Raw genomic sequence first — 19,229 nt, forward strand, 5'->3', positions numbered from 1 at the left:
AAGGCCTGCTGTTTTGGGGGAACTATTCAATGAAGCTGCCAGTTGAGGACTTGTGAGGTGTCGGTTTCTCAAACTAGACAATAATGTACTCGTCCTCTTGCTCAGTTGTGCAACGGGGCGTCCCACTCTTTCTATTCTGTTTAGAGCCAGTTTGCACTGTTCTGTGAAGGGAGTAGTATACAGCTTTGTACAGTTTCTTGGCAATTTCTCTCACGGAATAGCCTTCATTTATCAGAACAACTATAGACTGACGAGTTTCAGAAGAAAGTGCTTTGTTTCTGGCCATTTTGAGCCTGTAATCGAACCCACAAATGCTGTTGCTCCAGATAGTAAACTAGTCTAAAGGCGGCCAGTTTTCTTGCTTCTTTACCAGAACACCAGTTTTCAGCTGTGCTAACATAATTACAAAAGGGTTTTCTAATGATCAATTAGCCTTTTAAAATTATAAACTTGGGTTAGCTAACACAACGTGCCATTGGAACACAGGAGTGACGGTTGCTGATAATGGGCCTCTGTAAGCCAACAGTACAGCAGCCCATTATCAGCAACCAACCCTCCTATGTAGATATTACATTAAAAACAAAAGTCATTTACAATATTAACAATGTCTACACTGTATTTCTGATCAATTTTAATGGACAAAATAAAGTGCTTTTCTTTCAAAAACAAGGACAAGTGACCCCAAACTTTTGAACGGTAGTGTGTATAAATAAATATATATAAATATATTTATAAAAATATACAAATAAATAAATAAATAAATAAATAAATATATGAGACGTTAGTCAATGTTACCTACAGTGGTTCCTCCTTTAAAAGTTATCTTTCACCGCAGAACTTAGAGGTCATGGCTTCATTGCTCCAGACCACCACAAGGGGGAGTTAGAGCACTCATTATGCATTTGGGTCACAAGGTTTTTATATGACCAATCATATCGAGTGGTTCCAATGACGAATATGACGAGAGCCACCTGGTGGCTGGTGACTTTCTTCAGCAAAGATGGCTGACAAAACATTATGATGGAAGCAAATATAAGTATTTATAACGTCATTACGAGTCAAGCAAAAACTGTACATTTGGAGAGGAATATGTTATTTAATATGGAGACAAACTTGAGCATATTTGTTTGTCAGCAAGTTAATTTACGAAAATCGCAACATGGGTTGTGTTATTAGTGATCAAAAGTGAACTTCTGTATTAAATGACATCAACAAAAAAGATCCACGGTTCTGACACCATTTTATTCATTTTATACATGTTACACAACTTTAAAATGATCAAAGACTCCTTGCCCAGGTTACATTATGTAAAATTGCCTCCACACTGCCAGGATACAGTATATGGCCATTTTGTTGGTGTGTGAGTTCCACAACCAATGAGCATTCCAAGAACACTGTACCTACTGACAACATACCCCCGTCTCATCCAACCATGCAGCTGTAGCCTAGCCACTGCGCTATATATTGCTACAGAGTTATCCTTTCCAATCCATGTCATGCCACTCACTATGCACAGCTGTAGTCAAACGTGCTCCACACCAAACCATTTCCTCAAACTCTTTATTCTATAACACCACCGCTGTGTTCATCCCCCATCTATGGTCTCAAAAGGATCCATCTCTTTATCAGGTCTTGTTAACCCCCAAAGTATAGACTTACAAAAAGACAATCTGATATAAATGCGAGTATCCATTTTCTTGAACTTTTAACTTGTGCCCTTCTTACTGGTGCAACCTTGAACTTTGTTCCCCCAAACTGGTGAACCCTTGAATTGTGTCCAGTAACAACGCACAAACATCCCTGCCCAGTGTCCCCCCTCAGTGCCCCTCTGGCTTGTGTTATTAGAGCTTGAACAGGAGGCCATTCAACAGAAAACAGACAAGAAAACCTCCCTGATGCACACCAGGAGAGAAAGCTGTGCGATTGGACAGTGTTAAGCCTCATCCAATCCCCTTGTCTGATTCTCAAAGGACCTCATCACCTTTCACTGGAGCGGTTTTCATCAGCTAGGCCTGGGCATAAGTTAGCATGTTGCAAGCCCTGTCAGAGCTAGCCTCCTTAGGCCATGCTTGGGTCATAGAGAGGCCTCCAATCTTTGGCACTAATCCACGCCACTTCCCCCAATCCACACCTCTCCAATGAGACGTGGTAACTGTGTGCCCCTCCCACCCCCCTCTAGCCCTCTCTTCACCTTGACGTTAGGACGTCATGAGCGCGGTGTTGGCCGCTGTGTTGAAAAGCAGCGGGTTTTGGCATGCATTGAACGCCCGCCCCCTCCCTCCCTAAACTCAACCCTCCTCCCTCTCTCTCTCTCCAACGATTCATTGCCCCTTCCCAGGATCCATCACTTACTTGCCTTGTCAGTCCTAACGTTCTACACAGTAACCAGACTCGGTATAGTCACAATATAAGGTCGGGCTAGAGAAAACCTAACGTTAAGAATAACAAATATGTCATTCAACATGCAAATACAAAAACTGAGGCAAATGTAGAAAAAAAAGACTAGAGCAGATTGTGCTGGGGGGCTGGCATGTTAAAACAAAATCATAATGCCAACCCCATGTCAATCCAATCTGACAATCCAGTAAAAATCCTTTAAAAAAACGCATTAAAGGCCATATAAAATACTATTGTTGCATATTTCCCCGCTGAACAGATATTTGAAAACCCAAAGGACAACTTTTCTAACAGGCCCAACTGAGGACCAAAAAGACAGAGTTTGCTTATGAAGGATTATCAAGCCTCATCGCACATTGAACCAAAACGTCTAGTGGGAGCTTCTGGTGATCATCTAACTTCAACATTCACTTCATGATCAGATATCTTTGAATCCCTTGCTGATTTGCAGTGCTTTGAAATCTCAATTGCATTAACAACAACAAAAAAATCTAAATGTAAGAGACATAATAGCTCATGATAAATACTAAAAATGCTAACTTTATATTATAGGTCCTACAATGGCACCAGATGCAAAGAACCCATCTGGGCTATTTTACAGTAAAATAAAAAATAATACTTGTAGCATGATATAAAAAGTACATGGTATAAAACACAATTCTATGTATGCACGTCAGCGCATAACCGAGGCATGAGCTTTTAGTGTTATAATAACTATATTGGAATCAGCTTGAGTACAATTAATAAAATGACAAAAACAAAAAATAAAAATCAAACAATACAATTTTAAAGTTTTAAAGCTTTTGTAGTGACATTGTAGCGAATGACAGGAAACATTTGGTATACAACACACTTTGCTCTCATGGCCGCTAACGCTGATATATAAGTTAATCCAAGATGGTTGTCTTTGTGAACAGAAGCAACAGTAACAAAGCCATTCATTCTAACCCAAACTGACAGTTAGGATACTGTTGGTGATATAGAAGAAGGTTTACAGTGCTGTTGCCAAACGAGGTCCACTTTATACAAAGAACCTACAGACTGGACAACCTTGTGGCCAGTAAAGATCCATTTCATAACTGCAGTACGTTAAGCAATAGCTCCACCTAGTGGTGAAAAAGACTCCCTGCATACATTTTGACAGTCACGTCAAAGCAATACCATTGGAAGCCAAATGTATTGATTTTCACCAAGTACTTGTTCCACATAGAAAGTCACCCCAAGAAAGAAATGAAAGCTGTGGCATTGCTTTAATCAATTGTGATTCCAAAACCAGAGTGGGTTATCGGAGGAAGTCCTATAGAACATACAAAGCCAAAAGTACTAAAGTTGTTAGTTTACCATACAGTAACTTCAATAGTGAAGTATACTTTAATACGTGTCATGTTTTGATTTGCTTTTGTTCTCTCAAGGCTTTGATTAATACTCGATCTTTGATCCAAAACTCAATTCAGATTGACGATATGTGGTCTGGCAGACAGAGGTTAGACAGACAGAGCATAATATTACTGTACACATGGAGAAGTGGGAAGAAGAGATAATGCTGATTTGAAAAAGTAGCAAAAGGTAGTCTTTAGATATGTGGAGTGAGTCTTTCATTCTGTTTGTATGGCTGTGAATATATGTGTATAGAAGTTGTGTGTGTGTGTGTGTGTGTGTGTGTGTGTGTGTGTGTGTGTGTGTGTGTGTGTGTGTGTGTGTGTGTGTGTGTGTGTGTGTTTACAGCCAAGTGAGGAAGGGCTCGCTCTTGTTGAGGACTGACTCCACGTCGTTGAGGATGGGGATGAGGTCTGCTCCCTCCAAGGTTCCCAGGTCCACGTTAGTGCCTGGCAGCGAGTCCAAGAAGTCTGGGAAGCGGCTGTGCTGGGGCACGTTCATATTGCCCGCCTGGGCCATGCTCTCACCTGGAGGGGGAGATGAAGGTCAGTCGAGGGGGGGGCAGGGGGGAGAGAGAGTGAGAGAGATGGTCACATATAATCAGGTAGAGAGAGAGAGAGAGAAAGGGGCGAGAGAAAATGTTTGCTTTGGCAATGTATGTGGTAACACTTTCCATGTCAATAAAGCCACGTGGGAGAGAAGGCGAGAGAATAAAGGTGAGAGAGGGGGCAAGAGAAAGTCCTACCTGTGTCCATCTCCTCCATGTTATTAAGGAAGTCCTCTGGGGTGGTGGGGATGCTGTAACAGCCCAGCCCCAGGCCACTGTCTGTGCTCTGCTCCCGTGAGTGCTGGAAGTGACCACTGTGGATCACATACATGACACACACATTAATACACTGATCCCTTCTGTCCACAAACTGGATCACACTCTACAGTTTGAAAGCTGAAAGCAGAAGACAGGCGGAGAGGAGAAGAGAATAGCCAGGGGATAAGAGGGAGAGGGGGTGTTGAGAAAGAAGGGAGAGGAGAGAGAGCAAGGAAGGGGGGGGGGACTGAGACAAAACAGAAGCAAAAGAGGAGAGATAGGTAATATATGGGAGTCAGGAGTGCACTTGCCTGTTGAGGAAGGGGTCGGATCCATTGGTGGGCATGTTGCCCTGTGTCATGGGCTGGGCAGGGTTGCCACCGGGGGTGGGCACTGGTGCCATGCTCTCCGAGTCCATGGGCAGCTGTCTACACAGCGCCACCTCCTAGGGGGAAGCAATAGGCAGCAGGGGAAGGGGGAGGAGAAGAGAAGGAGAGGGGGAGGAGAGATTCAAGATTACTGAAACTATGTTCATTATTGTTATTATTGAACATGTGCTACAGCACAACGAGGAGAAACATTTGCTGACTCCAGAACAGGGACAGAATCTGCTTCTTACAACTATTACAGAACAATTAACCAAGTAGTGTTTTTCCAGGCCACAGGCATCAGAATAGCATAATATATTAGTGAGTGTGTGAACTTCACAGCAATTATCTGATGTGAAAACATACACACTTAACAGTCTTAAAGAAAGTGGGCCACTGGTTAAGTAATGTGTGTGCTTTCTGATGTACAGATAACCCTACCCAAACACACACACAGTTAGGCACAAGCACGGGATGAGTGTCAAAGACAGACCTACACTGGTGGGATTTGGAGGAAGGGAGAGAGGGGGCTAACCTTTGCCTGTCCCGCTGCCCTGACACGGTTTCTGGGGTTGGATCAGTGCCAGCCTCCATGCCTCAGGCACTACTAACTCCCAGTGCACAGTCACCGGAGAAACACCAGCTTGCCATTCCAATTCACTTTGAATGGCTTCCCCATTCATCTGATGGGCTGTGTGTGTAACAAAATGGCTGAATATCTAAAGGCAAGGGGCTTTCCAGCCTGCTGAATACGGCTTTATAACAGTTGATAGGTGTGAGTGTGACATTGGAGCTGGATGGACTGAATACCACACTGTATGGTAGTGAACAGAACGGTTAGAGGAGGAATACACCAGTCTATATGGATCTATTTGCAGACAATCAGACGAAAGCAAAGTCTAGGGGACGACAGTGGAAAATAGAGACGCTACTGCTACGGATGGGCCTTACTGACACACCACACACACCTCCCCTCTCCCAACCCTTGGCCAACCCCAGGCCATTCAGTGCTGCTCAGTGCTCAGGGTGGGCCAAATGTGTGCCAAAGAGTTCTGGGTAAGATAAACACTTCCTGGATGAGGTCACTGGCTGGATGTTGAAGGCAGCAGCCATTTTGTAAACAGACTGGTGTGCACATCTCTGACACACTAAAGGCTTCAGCATGCTTCAGTTCGGCTAGCGCCGAACAAGCATGCTCCCTTAAAAGACCTTTGCTTCTGAAACAATAGTACTGTTTGTGCATTTTGAGATGCCGTAGCCAGTATACATTTCCTCAAAATAGTCAAGAAAGGAGATCTTAGTCGTAATTTTAGATTTTTCAATGTAAAAATGTGCATGAAAAGGAGTCGTCTCTCGTTGAATGACAAGGATTTTATTGAAGAATCCCTACTGTTGACCAATCACTGACAATTGGCTACAGACTTCCGCTTACCTCAATACAATTTTTTGGTGTGCCCGAAAAGCCGAAAATCTGTCGAAGTCCAAAACGTCACAAAATGTTGTCGAACTCCTCTGAATTGTTTCTGCTAGGAAGCATACGGACACCTTAAGAGTTCAGTGTGCTCTCTCTCTTTCACTCTCAATGTAAACACGGCTCTTAAACACTACCCTGCCTTCGTGCAAGTGTAGGAGCAGATGGCTTAAAACAGAGAGTAGCTAGTAGCTAACCCTTTTCAGCCACCAGGTGATGCTAATGTTTAACCCCCAACCCCCCCTGCCACACGCCATAAAAAGGCCCAAAGCATGCGCTCAAAAGAAACTACTGTTGAGGTAAGCGGTCAATTTCCTGTCTTTCTGAGAGTCTTCGGGGAAACCTCGAAGACCTGATGCGTTGGCTTGTGGCCAGCGTGTATGTGTATGCGTCCATGCTAATGTGTGTTTAGCTTGAATAAATTGGGTCGAAGTGTCTTTATGAGGAAAAGAGGAGATAATGAGTGATTAGCGATATTGTGAGCAATAAACAAAAGAGTGAGACTTGAAGAGGAAGACTGAGAACAGAGCAGTCTTTCTGTCTGTGAGACAAAGGCCATAGGGGCAGACCAGACTGGGAGGATGAGGGAAGGGGGAATGTAATACATGTGTGTGTTATATGGCTTACTAGAAATAGGGGGCTGCTGCTTATACTGTACTAGGTCACATCTACTTAACCATGGCCTTTCTCTCATGATTACAGCTTTGAGGACTCATACGGGCTCATTCTTTAGCAGCTGGGGGTTATTGTTGAGGTCTAGATTGCCTCACCTGTCTCATGAGCTCCTCCTGTCGTCTCTGGATCCTCTCCCTCTCCAGCTGGATGCGCTGCAGCCTCATCTTCTGCTGGTGCTGGGAACTGACCCCCACGCCCAGGGGACTGGACAGGCTCATCATCCCAGCCTGGGAGCTCTGCTGCTGGGGGAGTGAGCCAGGTGAGCCTAAGGCTTGGGCCTGTTGGGGCTGCTGCTGGGCGTGTTGCAGTTGCTGCTGGTGATGGTGTTGGGACATCACTGTGGAGGGAGAGGCAGAGAGGAGGGCGATAGGAGGGAGAGGGGGGGGGGGGGGGGGTTGTTATTAAGGCTAGAAACAACAAAACACAGTGGAGGACAGAGAAAAAGGGGCGAGAGGGTTATCTTGAGGCTTACAGTACTGTGATAAGAACGACTGCGCTAGTATGTACACAGTACCACTACAGACACTTCTATCAGGTCTATTCAATCAGGTGAACAAGCAGCTGATTCGGAACACTTTGAGCTCAGCTCACTTCACTAGTTCCACATCACCTCTTTTCATACCACTGCTCTGGGGAAGGAGACAAGGCCCAGATAGTAAGTTAGGCTGGAAATGGATCACCCGTGCATAGGCTACATGTATTCATTTGATTTAACTGGGCAAGTCAGTTGAGAACAAGTTCTTGTTTTACAATGACGTCCTTTTGTACGTGTACAAAAGCACCGTGTGCGCGCACCCACACCACACAGGTGTAGACTGTCGGCATAAACACTGCACATGTGATAGAGCTTAGTCAGGTTGTTTCTCACTGTCAACAGAGCCTAGGCCACATACTTTAAAGCACACCTGCAATATGGATAGAATACTGCTCCTGCGCTTAAGGGAAACCAGATGGCCAGGACAGACTAGACCTCCAGCAATAGCATCTAGACTTGGCTATTCCAGACAACAGCCAAAAGGGGTCGGTAAGGTTGGTTTCAGGTTGTTTTTGGGACTTGTCTACTGTCTCTAGTCAGTTAATCATCAGCTCATTCTTTCGAAGACTGTATCATCATTATCAAGCAGTGATGAGCTGTTTTTCTTTGTTACCAGTGGGCGTTAATAATTAGCTAGCCCCTATGTCCGACTGTGATCCCAGCCAGCTCAGTCACACAGAGTGAGAGAAGTGTAGCATAATGAAGGCGGGGAGATGTGTGATCCAAGCACAACAAGCATACAGTATTTAGTTACTGTACAGGACAGAGCCTGCCTTGGGTCTGGACAGGACAGGGAGAAATGTGATCATGATTTGGTCAGTTCATTCACTTGGTCAACATTATTCACACCTCAATGGAGGTCTTTAACTGCAGCTTCACCAGTATTTTTTTCAGCAGTATCGAATAAAACCTTGCTCAAACTTTTAATGGATTCTCCAGAGCACAAAGTCATTCTGTGTGTGTGTGTGTGTGTGTGTGAGACGTAAACTAATCACACATGGCATAAATGTAGCAGTAAAGTCCCGATTTGGAGCTGAAAAGGCACATGGCACAAAAAGCAGACAGTCTGGTGGTTTCGGTGTGGACAGACAGAGTCTGCTCTCTCTCCTTCACCCCATCTCTTTCCTTCTATCTCTCACGGCACATCTGTTTCTCTTTCCCTCCATCTCTCTCCTTTGCCTCCTCACTCCATCTCCTCCTCCCCTCTCCCCCTTGGCAGTTCAGAGTACCCCCCCCCCCCCCCCATCTGTCAGCTGGACCTGTAGTTTACGTGAAGTCTGGATGAAGAGCAAAGAAGGAACATAGTTTACCCAACCTCCTTTCCCAAATCACAACCAAATGGGTTCAACACAGACTCAGTCTGTGGGGAACGTTTGACTCACGTAAGAAAAAAAAGTTTTTGGCCTAGCTGTCATGCAATGTATGATTTAATCTTTCTATCTATAAAAGCAACACATTTGTGGAGCATAAGGTGTTCCTCAGAGCCCCCTTAACGTACTTCACAATTTGGCAAAAATAACCATCCATAATCGTCCTATTACACTCAATGACGTAATTCCCAGAGGCTCGATGCACGGCCATTTTGGTTCCAAAGCTATTCATTGCAACAGTCTTCATGTTTGGTGAAGGGGCCAGACAGGAAACCGTCCATTAGACATTCAAACATATCAAATAGATTATGCTGACAGCTATTAAGAGGCCTGGGCTAAAGTACATGACAATAATGGGAACATTTATTTATTATACCCTTGTTTTGTTAGAACCAAATAGCTTGAGTGGAGGCCCTAAGTTTGGATTTGGGCCAAACAGACAGAGACACACATGCATACACATGGCATGCATGCAATTGCACACAGAAACACTCAAAGCAGCATGTTTAGGTTTGGGTCTGGGACAAGCTTACAGGGCAGGACACACCCTGTCAGAGTGTGCATATTGGGGCTGCAGAAAACAGACTGCAGGCTTTGCACAGCTCCACACAGCCTCAGTCACAAGTAAAGTAACATTCCTCTACTCCCTCCTGTTTTACCCTCTTCTCCCAGGATCTCCCTCGCACTTCCCCACCTCTCTCCTCTCACCTCCCCCTCTCTAACCTCTCCGATAGACTAGAGCAACAAGACGACGAGACAGCACACTACAACCCCTCACAACTCTGTCACAACATCAGGAGAGAAATGGAGACAGAGAGAGATTGAGAGAGAAAGGAGTAGCAGGAAAGTTGGGGTCAAAGTAAAAAGGGAGGAGGTAAGGGCGTTGAGAGAAAAACAGAAAGGAAGAGAGGGAGGCTGAGAAACAGGGGGAGACGGTAGGTACCGAGTGGCGCTGCTCTGCTAACAAAGACCTTGTTTTGTTTACTTCCCAGAAACAGCGTCAGCTAACACGTGGAAAAACAAACTCATTAAAACCTCCACCATCTCCTGTGTGTGCGTTTGTGGGTGTGTTACATTTGATAAGAGACAGCAAAGTGATTTAATATCATATAAAAGGATATGTGGAAGTGACACTTGTAAGGATCGAGTTTTGTATGTGTGTGTTTGTATGTGCATGCTTGCACGCGAGTGTCTGTGGTCGGGGATCAGGCAGGCCGGCACAGCACTCACACACAGCCAGTCTTTGAGGACAGCCTCTTGTGCAACAGGACCCGTTTGGGCAGCTGGCTGGGGAATGAAAGACTAAAACTCTAAAGTAAATGCATTATTTTAAGGTCAGTGCCAACTAAAGATAAAGCGGACTATAAGTTCATGTTTTCCATATTCATCAAAGGAATTTTTAACAGAGCAATTTAGTGTTGATATGTTCCTCTCCTGGATATGTTCCTAAACCAGTCCATACTCCAGGCAGAAAACCATTCCCATTTTAAAATCCGACACCATTTAACTCTCCTCTGTCAAAGAAAGCTTCTGTTTTGCCTCGTTGGTCTTACCTCATCCATCTAGGGACCCGACAACATCCATCTAGGGACCTGAAAACATCCATCTAGGGACCTGATGGTGCGGAGGTTATCCAGCGCACAGAGCTCCTGGGTACTCTCCTGTTGCTCCCCCAGACACACACCTCATCTACACGCCAAATCATATACACACCTCGTCCACGCATAAACACACCTCAGATGTCATCTCCCACTATTTCACTCGCATCACTAACTAAAACACTGAGCAACTAAACAGACTATAGTTGAAATACAAGCACCCAAATGTGTACGTCAAATACACACACAAAATCAATCAATCATCATGCAAGGATAGGAGAGCACTGTCAGGACAGGAAGTGACACAATCACATGTAGAAATCAGGAGAACCATTGGTCACTGGTGGGAGGGAGAGGCAATCATTTGTATTGGCTTGGCACTGTCATTGGCTATTGGAATCAGACTTGGTATCCAGATAAACATGTGATTGGGTTTCTCAGGAAGATTTATCTAACTCTAGTCCAAGCAAAGCATTCCTCTAGCTTCTCACAGGCAAAGCTCAGTCCCAGGAGGCAACAGGGGGCAAGGGGTCAATGGCCAGGTATGAGAGATCAAGGGGCATGGTTTGATTAGTTTAATGCTAGTAATTTTGGGGATGAAGGGGGTTGATTGGTTGGTTGGAGGTTTGAGCAAGTTGAAAAGGTAGCGATTTGGGGGATTTGCGGTCCACTTGCTGTCCAGAGGGTACTTACTGAGGCGAGCATCCACGCGCGGGTCGAGCCAAGACGTTCTGTGTGTTTTGTGGTCAATGAAGTAGGTTTCTCCACTAGGGTTTTCAGCCTGCTCCCAGCCATCAGGTAGCTCTCCTGTTCACAAGCAGCAGCAACACCACATCAGCCAGAGTACTTCACCTTTACCAAGCCTGACTGATGCAAGTTTCTTGTGACCAAATTTCATACCTTACAGTATATGTTCATTTGATTGGACAATAACACTTTTGGGGTATTTGAATTCTTTGGAGCAGAAACATACTGGTGAACAGTAATCTAACTAATTACGGTTTGACACATTTTCAATGTTTCTCCCCCAGTCACTCACCTTTTGTTTCATCAGGTGATTTGACTAAGAATACAGTCAATGGGTTGAAGTGGAATGGAGAGGAGCAGAGCGCTTTCTCACAAGTTTCATGATGAGTCAACATGGCTAACAGGGGAGATGAGCCTAGTCATGACTAGAGTTAATCTGAAACTCACTGCGTTGCCATGGGAGATAAAGTGTCAAGGGATGAGTGGGAGGTGAAATTCCACCGAATCTATTCTAGAACTACAGAGACCGTGGTCATGATCACCAACGTACAGTGCCTTGCGAAAGTATTCGAAAAATTGGGCGTGCAAAATGATTCAGCCCCTTTACTTTCAGTGCAGCAAACTCTCTCCAGAAGTTCAGTGAGGATCTCTGAATGATCCAATGTTGACCTAAATGACTAATGATGATAAATACAATCCACCTGTGTGTAATCAAGTCTCCGTATAAATGCACCTGCACTGTGATAGTCTCAGAGGTCCGTTAAAAGCGCAGAGAGCATCATGAAGAACAAGGAACACACCAGGCAGGTCCGAGATACTGTTGTGAAGAAGTTTAAAGCCGGATTTGGATACAAAAAGATTTCCCAAGCTTTAAACATCCCAAGGAGCACTGTGCAAGCGATAATATTGAAATGGAAGGAGTATCAGACCACTGCAAATCTACCAAGACCTGGCCGTCCCTCTAAACTTTCAGCTCATACAAGGAGAAGACTGATCAGAGATGCAGCCAAGAGGCCCATGATCACTCTGGATGAACTGCAGAGATCTACAGCTGAGGTGGGAGACTCTGTCCATAGGACAACAATCAGTCGTATATTGCACAAATCTGGCCTTTATGGAAGAGTGGCAAGAAGAAAGCCATTTCTTAAAGATATCCATAAAAAGTGTCATTTAAAGTTTGCCACAAGCCACCTGGGAGACACACCAAACATGTGGAAGAAGGTGCTCTGGTCAGATGAAACCAAAATTGAACTTTTTGGCAACAATGCAAAACGTTATGTTTGGCGTAAAAGCAACACAGCTGAACACACCATCCCCACTGTCAAACATGGTGGTGGCAGCATCATGGTTTGGGCCTGCTTTTCTTCAGCAGGGACAGGGAAGATGGTTAAAATTGATGGAAAGATGGATGGAGCCAAATACAGGACCATTCTGGAAGAAAACCTGATGGAGTCTGCAAAAGACCTGAGACTGGGACGGAGATTTGTCTTCCAACAAGACAATGATCCAAAACATAAAGCAAAATCTACAATGGAATGGTTCAAAAATAAACATATCCAGGTGTTAGAATGGCCAAGTCAAAGTCCATACCTGAATCCAATCGAGAATCTGTGGAAAGAACTGAAAACTGCTGTTCACAAATGCTTTCCATCCAACCTCACTGAGCTCGAGCTGTTTTGCAAGGAGGAATGGGAAAACATTTCAGTCTCTCAATGTGCAAAACTGATAGAGACATAGCCCAAGCGACTTACAGCTGTAATCGCAGCAAAAGGTGGCGCTACAAAGTATTAACTTAAGGGGGCTGAATAATTTTGCACGCCCAATTTTACAGTTTTTGATTTGTTAAAAAAGTTTGAAATGTCCAATAAATGTCGTTCCACTTCATGATTGTGTCCCACTTGTTGATTCTTCACAAAAAAATACAGTTTTCTATCTTTATGTTTGAAGCCTGAAATGTGTCAAAAGGTCGCAAAGTTCAAGGGGGCCCAATACTTTCGCAAGGCACTGTAGTAGTGGAGAGATGCCAGGTAGCTAACAGTATATTTCTAGTCGTTTCTTAGAATCAGGTGTTTTAGTGCTGGTCTGAAACAAAACCCTGCACACCATCATCTCTCCAGAACCAGGATTGGCAATGATCACTCTAGATACCCGTACAAGAATCAAGCACTTCTCAGGGAGTAGACAGAATCTACAGTACGGGATCAAGACCTCTAACTGGCAACCATAGACCTGTGTGTTGTCTGTTAAAACCCCAAAGCAGAGTGCGCTAACATGTCCATCTGAGAGGAGAGAAGAAAACAAAAAGGGGTAGAACACAGCCATCAGGACAACAAAGACAAAGATAATTCCCATTCAACAAAGACTGGGGCGTCCGCAAGCATTGTTCCAGCAAGAAGGGGGGGGGGGGGGGGGGGGGGTGACATCACTCCAATAGAGCAGTGGTAAAATAGAGCTGTGGTAAAAACTCCCCAGTGACGTTTGAACAAGTCGAGCAGGGCGGTGTATATACAACTACTCAGGTGGAGCAACTCCATTCATACACTCGCACACTAGGCCACACACACACGATCCCGCTCCATTTCTGTAAGTCCTACATTTCCTAGGTCTCTTTTGAAATTTTCCACTTGTTTGGCTCACTCTTTCTTGAGTTTACCCCTCCACTGCACACTCAGCCCATCCCTCTCAAACTGCAGACACCTTTTTTCCCCATGTCATCGACTCAAATGGCATAAAGCGCACACACACACTACTGAACGAGGCAGTGGTGATGTTCTGCAGGCTGAGCCAGGTGGCTGTGATATGGGTTAGCTAGGTCTATTATTAGGTGTGAGCTAGGCTAATGCCAACGTGAATGAGATTAACCAGTCAATGCCAATCTGTGTTATGAAGGAGCTGTCAGGCTCTATCAGACTAAGTGGAGCATAAGAGGGTGGGGAGGGCTTCCTTATCTCACCTTCAACACAATAACATGCCTCTCTCAGGCAACACCAATCCTGGCTTTTGGTTGGTTCACACACATTCCTTTGGTGTTATTGTGGAAAGGGACTGTGCATGTTATTGTGGTAGTTCCCCAGGGTGAAAGACGTCATTGGTCAGAGTGATAATGGGCAGTGCCTTGTGGCAGATATGTCAGCATATAGGCGTCAGGAGAAGGTGGGATATCAGTGTGTTTTGGTAAGCTACTAACTCACGGTGGTTGGCCCAGTTGAGTGTGTCAGGGCTTTAAGAGCGTGAATCGGGTTGCCGAGATTCACAGAGATATCCTGCCCAAAGCCACTACCGTTTCCCGGGTTAAATAACTGCGAGAAACCAGTAAATGATTATAAATGAACTATATGAACAGCATGATGTGAAATGGAACTGATGATATGCGACGTCTAAAAATCGGTCTCACCTGTTCTGCTATGTGCACGATCAAGGCAACGTTCAGGGTGGGGACAGACCGCGCAGTTCACAGTGCATGTATCACCTCATCAGCCGGTAACTTTTGTCTTCTTCTTGTGACTGGTACATTTGCTGCAGCATAGCCTACTGTATGCTAATATATCTGCGCGTCTAATTGAATCTCCATCTGGCTTTCGGGGGTCATACGCACTATACACACACCAGTACACATGGATTTTGTGTTGTAGATGTGGTAGTGGAGTATGGGCCTGAGGGCACACACTTATTGTGAATTCTGTAATGAATGTATTGTAATTTTTTTAAATCGTGCAACTGCCTTAATTCTGCCGGACCTTGGAGCAGCTAATGGGATCCATAATATATACAAATTAAATACTATTGTTTTTTTTTTTTTGTGTGTCTGTGGGGGGGGGGGGGGGGGGGGTGACTTCATTTAAATTGCAGCTGCACTCGAATATTGTTGCTTTAAGTTAGTGCGTACGCGAGCATGGTCTTTCTCTCACCGTCAATTCCATTCAAATTGTATCCAAAAAAGATCGTCCTGTTGACAATACAGTATCGATAAAGATATACTGTAGATAGATGTCCTAGCCTAGGTAATAAATTCAATGCAGCATTAGCCCTTATATTTAGCTAATTCATTATGGGGGGGTAGGTTCTACTAAGTTAACATTTGGAATTGTTTTAAGGTGTTCGTACCATGGATCATTTAGCTATTTTATTTAGGAAGGTATAAAAAATAAACTTGATAAAATTACTACTATAGCCCATAGAAACGCATTGAATAACGCATTCATAAATGGCAACACAGACAGTCAAAAAAAATAATAATAATAAAAAAAAAATTATATAGGAGATAAGAAAGCTCAGGAAATATTTAACACTTTTTGTTGGCACAAAATTACTTCTATACTTCCATTCATTTTTTAAACAGGTACTAGGTTACCTTCAGACCAAGGTAAGAGGGATGCAAGCTTGCTCTTGTTTGCTGAAAGTTAAATACAGCAGCCAAAAGAACCCACAAGGAAAGGAGAAGATGCGCTATAGCACAGGGGTACTCAACTACTATTTGAGAAGGTCCAGTGACACAAATTTCCTAGGTGGCAAAGGTCCGGAGGGATATCGTCGTTTATCGGCGCTATGGTACAGCGTAGTAGCAAACATAGTAGTCTACGACTTAGGAAACATGTTATATAAAATGTACATTAAATACATTGAGACTAAGAACTTTAATTACAACTCCGTTAGCATGTAAACGTGGAACGTGTCTATGAACAAAGTGCACTCTGAACCATTGTACATGGGCCTTGAATTAACTTTTTACAATTATTATTATGAAATAAAGTGCATGTTTTCTGGAGAACAAAGGAGAGTTGAACAAAAATAATAATCTGAATGCACAGAATGTCACTGTGGGCCATGCAATATTCATGTATAAGTCACTCTGGGCCTTGCCGTCGCATCAATGAGAGAAATTTAACTTGGTCTCCCGCCAATGCTTTGAACTTTGGCACTGAGAGCAACTCTGAGACACTGGTGCAGGTGTTCATTGGTGATCCTGGTGCGGTATCTGTTTTTAATTAAGTTGATTGTGGAGAAGGCTGATTCACAGCTGTATGTGGAGCCAAACATGGTCAGGATGTATAATGCCAGTCTCATGAGAACAAGAAAATCAGTTGCAGGCACCATCTTTCCCCAGAAAGTGACAGCGTCACAATCACCAGCCCGCTCCTTCAAAGACACATTTTCTTGCAGCTCAAAATCAACATCATTTCAGTAATGTAACATCTACCCATCTGAAGATCTGGTTAGCTTCTTCTGACAACTTGGTTGCAGTGTTATCTGATGAATCATCCACAGCTAATGAAATGCATGCTGCATTCTGAATGGCCTCATCAAGTTGTGAAGTTAAATCTTCAGCTAATGTTTCAGTTCTCTTCATTACAGTGGGATCTGGTTGATCTTTCTCTGAGCTCATCTTTTTGTTGACCTTCAAGGAAGGTGTCAGCAACTTCACACATGCATCCTTTTACCATTTCAGCATCTGGATTTTCTTGTGTGTGTTTTCCCAAAACCAAAGCTATCCTCAGTGAGCACGCTGTTGGGCTGTCAGGGAATTTACAAGGACTTTGATGGACCACTCATATTGGGATTTGTGTTGGTTCATCTTGTTTGTTATCACCTCCGTGTTCAGGGGATACATCTGATCAAATTTACTATGCCTAGTGTCATAACGGCGCTTAACATTGGCACTTTTCAGGAGAGTTATGGACTCGCTGCATATCAGGCACATTGGTTTTGTGCTAGTTGCGGGGAGAATGAATAAATACATTTCCGTCCACTCGTCTTTGAATATACGGTTTTCAGAGTAAACTTTTTTTTATTTTAACAAGCCATATTAACAAAGATACTGGTAACTGAGCTTCTTCTATGTGTGATATTAACAGTTGAACCGCACTTTATTTCTGCCTGCTTGTCCCAAGGTTCCGCAGAGGATATTTGGATTGATGTGATTGGGTAAGCGGCCTGGCCTCTTGTATTTGCATATAACCACGCGATTGTATTAGACGGGGCACTAATAGGTGGGCGTTGCTTCGAGAGAGCGCGAGAAAGAGGATGCTGAGAGGCCGCTGAGCCCGGTTGATTTTTTTTTTTAAAGCTGTCTAAATATAAATTGATTGACATTTTATATAACAAATGCGATGTTGTCCAGTCCGGATGGACCCTTCTCTGGGTTCGGACCCAGACCACAGTCCGCCAGTTAAGTTCGGCTGCTATAGCAGTTATTTATTCAGACCCATAAACATAAAAAAGCCATCTGCATCTTATTTTAGTCCTGTATTATTCAAGCATGTCATTACAATGAAGTTAAGGACAACAAAACTAATTCAAATGTACCTGTTGAGCGCGAGGAAGGAATGAAGGTAATACACACGTCGCACAACATGAGGGGAAATATTGTGAAAGGTGGGCTAATGCGTCAGCCTACTAATTATCACGTTTTGAAATAGGCCTATAATATTTCAGAATGAAACTAATTCACTAGCCTAGAACTGTAACTTTGTAGGCCGCATGTCCTGCACCAGCATTGCATGTTCTCTCCCAGCTTCATGGTTTGAATGAGGTGTGTAAATCCAGTCCATATAATACAGAATAATAAAATCCACATCCCAAAAAATTACTGGAGGCCGTTTTATTTATTTACCTAAGAGAGCATACAATCTATGAGCTTTTATGTTATTCTGTTGTGCGTAATGTGCGGTGGCCTATAGCCTGTCAGAAGTACGCCTAATGAATAACGGCACAATCATTGGAGCTTTATGTAGGGCTCATCTGGCTTTAGGTGGCATTTGCATATGTTTTAGAATTAAACTTCCAGTTTTGGTGGAAAATACCAGGTTACCCGGGAGAAAAGTGATTTATTCTCAGAGTGGAACATTTGTAAAATACCAGGAAAGTATTCAACCCTAGGGTGTGTGTGTGCGCGACACTAACCGAGGTTGGGCTGGGACAGGGCCATGTTGCGTTGCTGTGGGGAGGCGGAGGGTGGGGGAGCGTGGAGGCTCATCTGATTCATGGCGGCCGTCATGGTCTTACGAGGGTCATGCCAAGTAGTGATCTTCTCCACGTGACTACAGAGAGACAAAAGAGAAGAGAACATCAGGTTAGACAGGAGAAAAAAAAACATGTCAGAGATGGTTTCCAGGGTAACAGTCTTCAATTCCTTCCTTTTACTTGTCTCCCTTTCAGATTCCCTGTCCCACATCCACATAGTGATTGGGGGGGAAAACAAAGACACACAGAATATAGCAATATCATATCGATTCTATGACTCCAAGTATGGCTTCTCAAAATAAAACAAAAAACATTAGCTGGTTCTAGTCAGTTGTACCTGCACCAAACCTCGTATTTCTCCATCTCTAGTTTGTTATCAATCTTCTTTTTCAATGGTGAACCTACATGGTTTTCAGCACTTTTAATTCCACGACTGATCAAATTAATTTTCTCGCGGCACTCTCGTCCCTCCCTCTGATATAGAATTGTGAGAATCTCAATGCTTATTGTATTGGCACCGTGATAATATTGTATTGTGAGCTCACTGGCATTTCCCAGCCCTACACCCATGGCTAGCCTGACGATAGATAAGCTACTGTACACGATATTCCAGCCCCGCTGCATTCTTCCATAGGACCACATAAGCAGCAGCAGGCCTAACAGGTGGTTAGTTACCGCAGCTCAGTGGCTCATTATAACTATCACTCTGATCATTATATCATCAGGGATTACGCAAGTTTCTGTTGGAATGACAACAGCCTTTAAAATCAGTTCCTACAGACCTGCCCTAATGCAAGTGTAATACACTAAATGATCTAAAGTATGTGGACACCTGCTCATCGAACATATGGAGTTGGTCTCTCTTTTGCTGTTATAACAGCCTCCACTCTTCTGGGAATGCTTTCCACCAGATGTTGGAACATTGG

General features: G+C 43.9%; 1 protein-coding gene across 6 annotated transcripts in view; it reads right to left on the reverse strand.

The window, feature by feature from the left end:
• Positions 1-1,223: 1,223 nt before the first annotated feature.
• Positions 1,224-19,229, reverse strand: part of LOC110521854 (WW domain-containing transcription regulator protein 1) — an 81,395-nt gene continuing 63,389 nt past the window's right edge. Inside the window, exons 2-8 of one of the 6 annotated variants that reach the window (XM_036969255.1) lie at positions 18,244-18,380; positions 11,290-11,403; positions 7,189-7,430; positions 4,891-5,021; positions 4,520-4,635; positions 4,117-4,301; positions 1,224-4,062 (exon numbers count right to left, since the gene is read on the reverse strand). In XM_036969255.1, the coding sequence (XP_036825150.1) occupies positions 4,117-4,301; positions 4,520-4,635; positions 4,891-5,021; positions 7,189-7,430; positions 11,290-11,403; positions 18,244-18,380 (925 nt within the window). In that variant the 3' untranslated portion in view covers positions 1,224-4,062. Of the gene's footprint in view, positions 4,071-4,091; positions 4,302-4,519; positions 4,636-4,890; positions 5,025-7,188; positions 7,431-11,289; positions 11,404-18,243; positions 18,381-19,229 lie in introns of all 6 variants that reach the window. The other 5 variants (XM_036969252.1, XM_036969253.1, XM_036969254.1 and 2 more) reach the window with 5 other exon arrangements.

The sequence above is a fragment of the Oncorhynchus mykiss genome, chromosome 30 (assembly GCF_013265735.2).
Source record: "Oncorhynchus mykiss isolate Arlee chromosome 30, USDA_OmykA_1.1, whole genome shotgun sequence".
Lineage (NCBI taxonomy): Eukaryota > Metazoa > Chordata > Actinopteri > Salmoniformes > Salmonidae > Oncorhynchus > Oncorhynchus mykiss.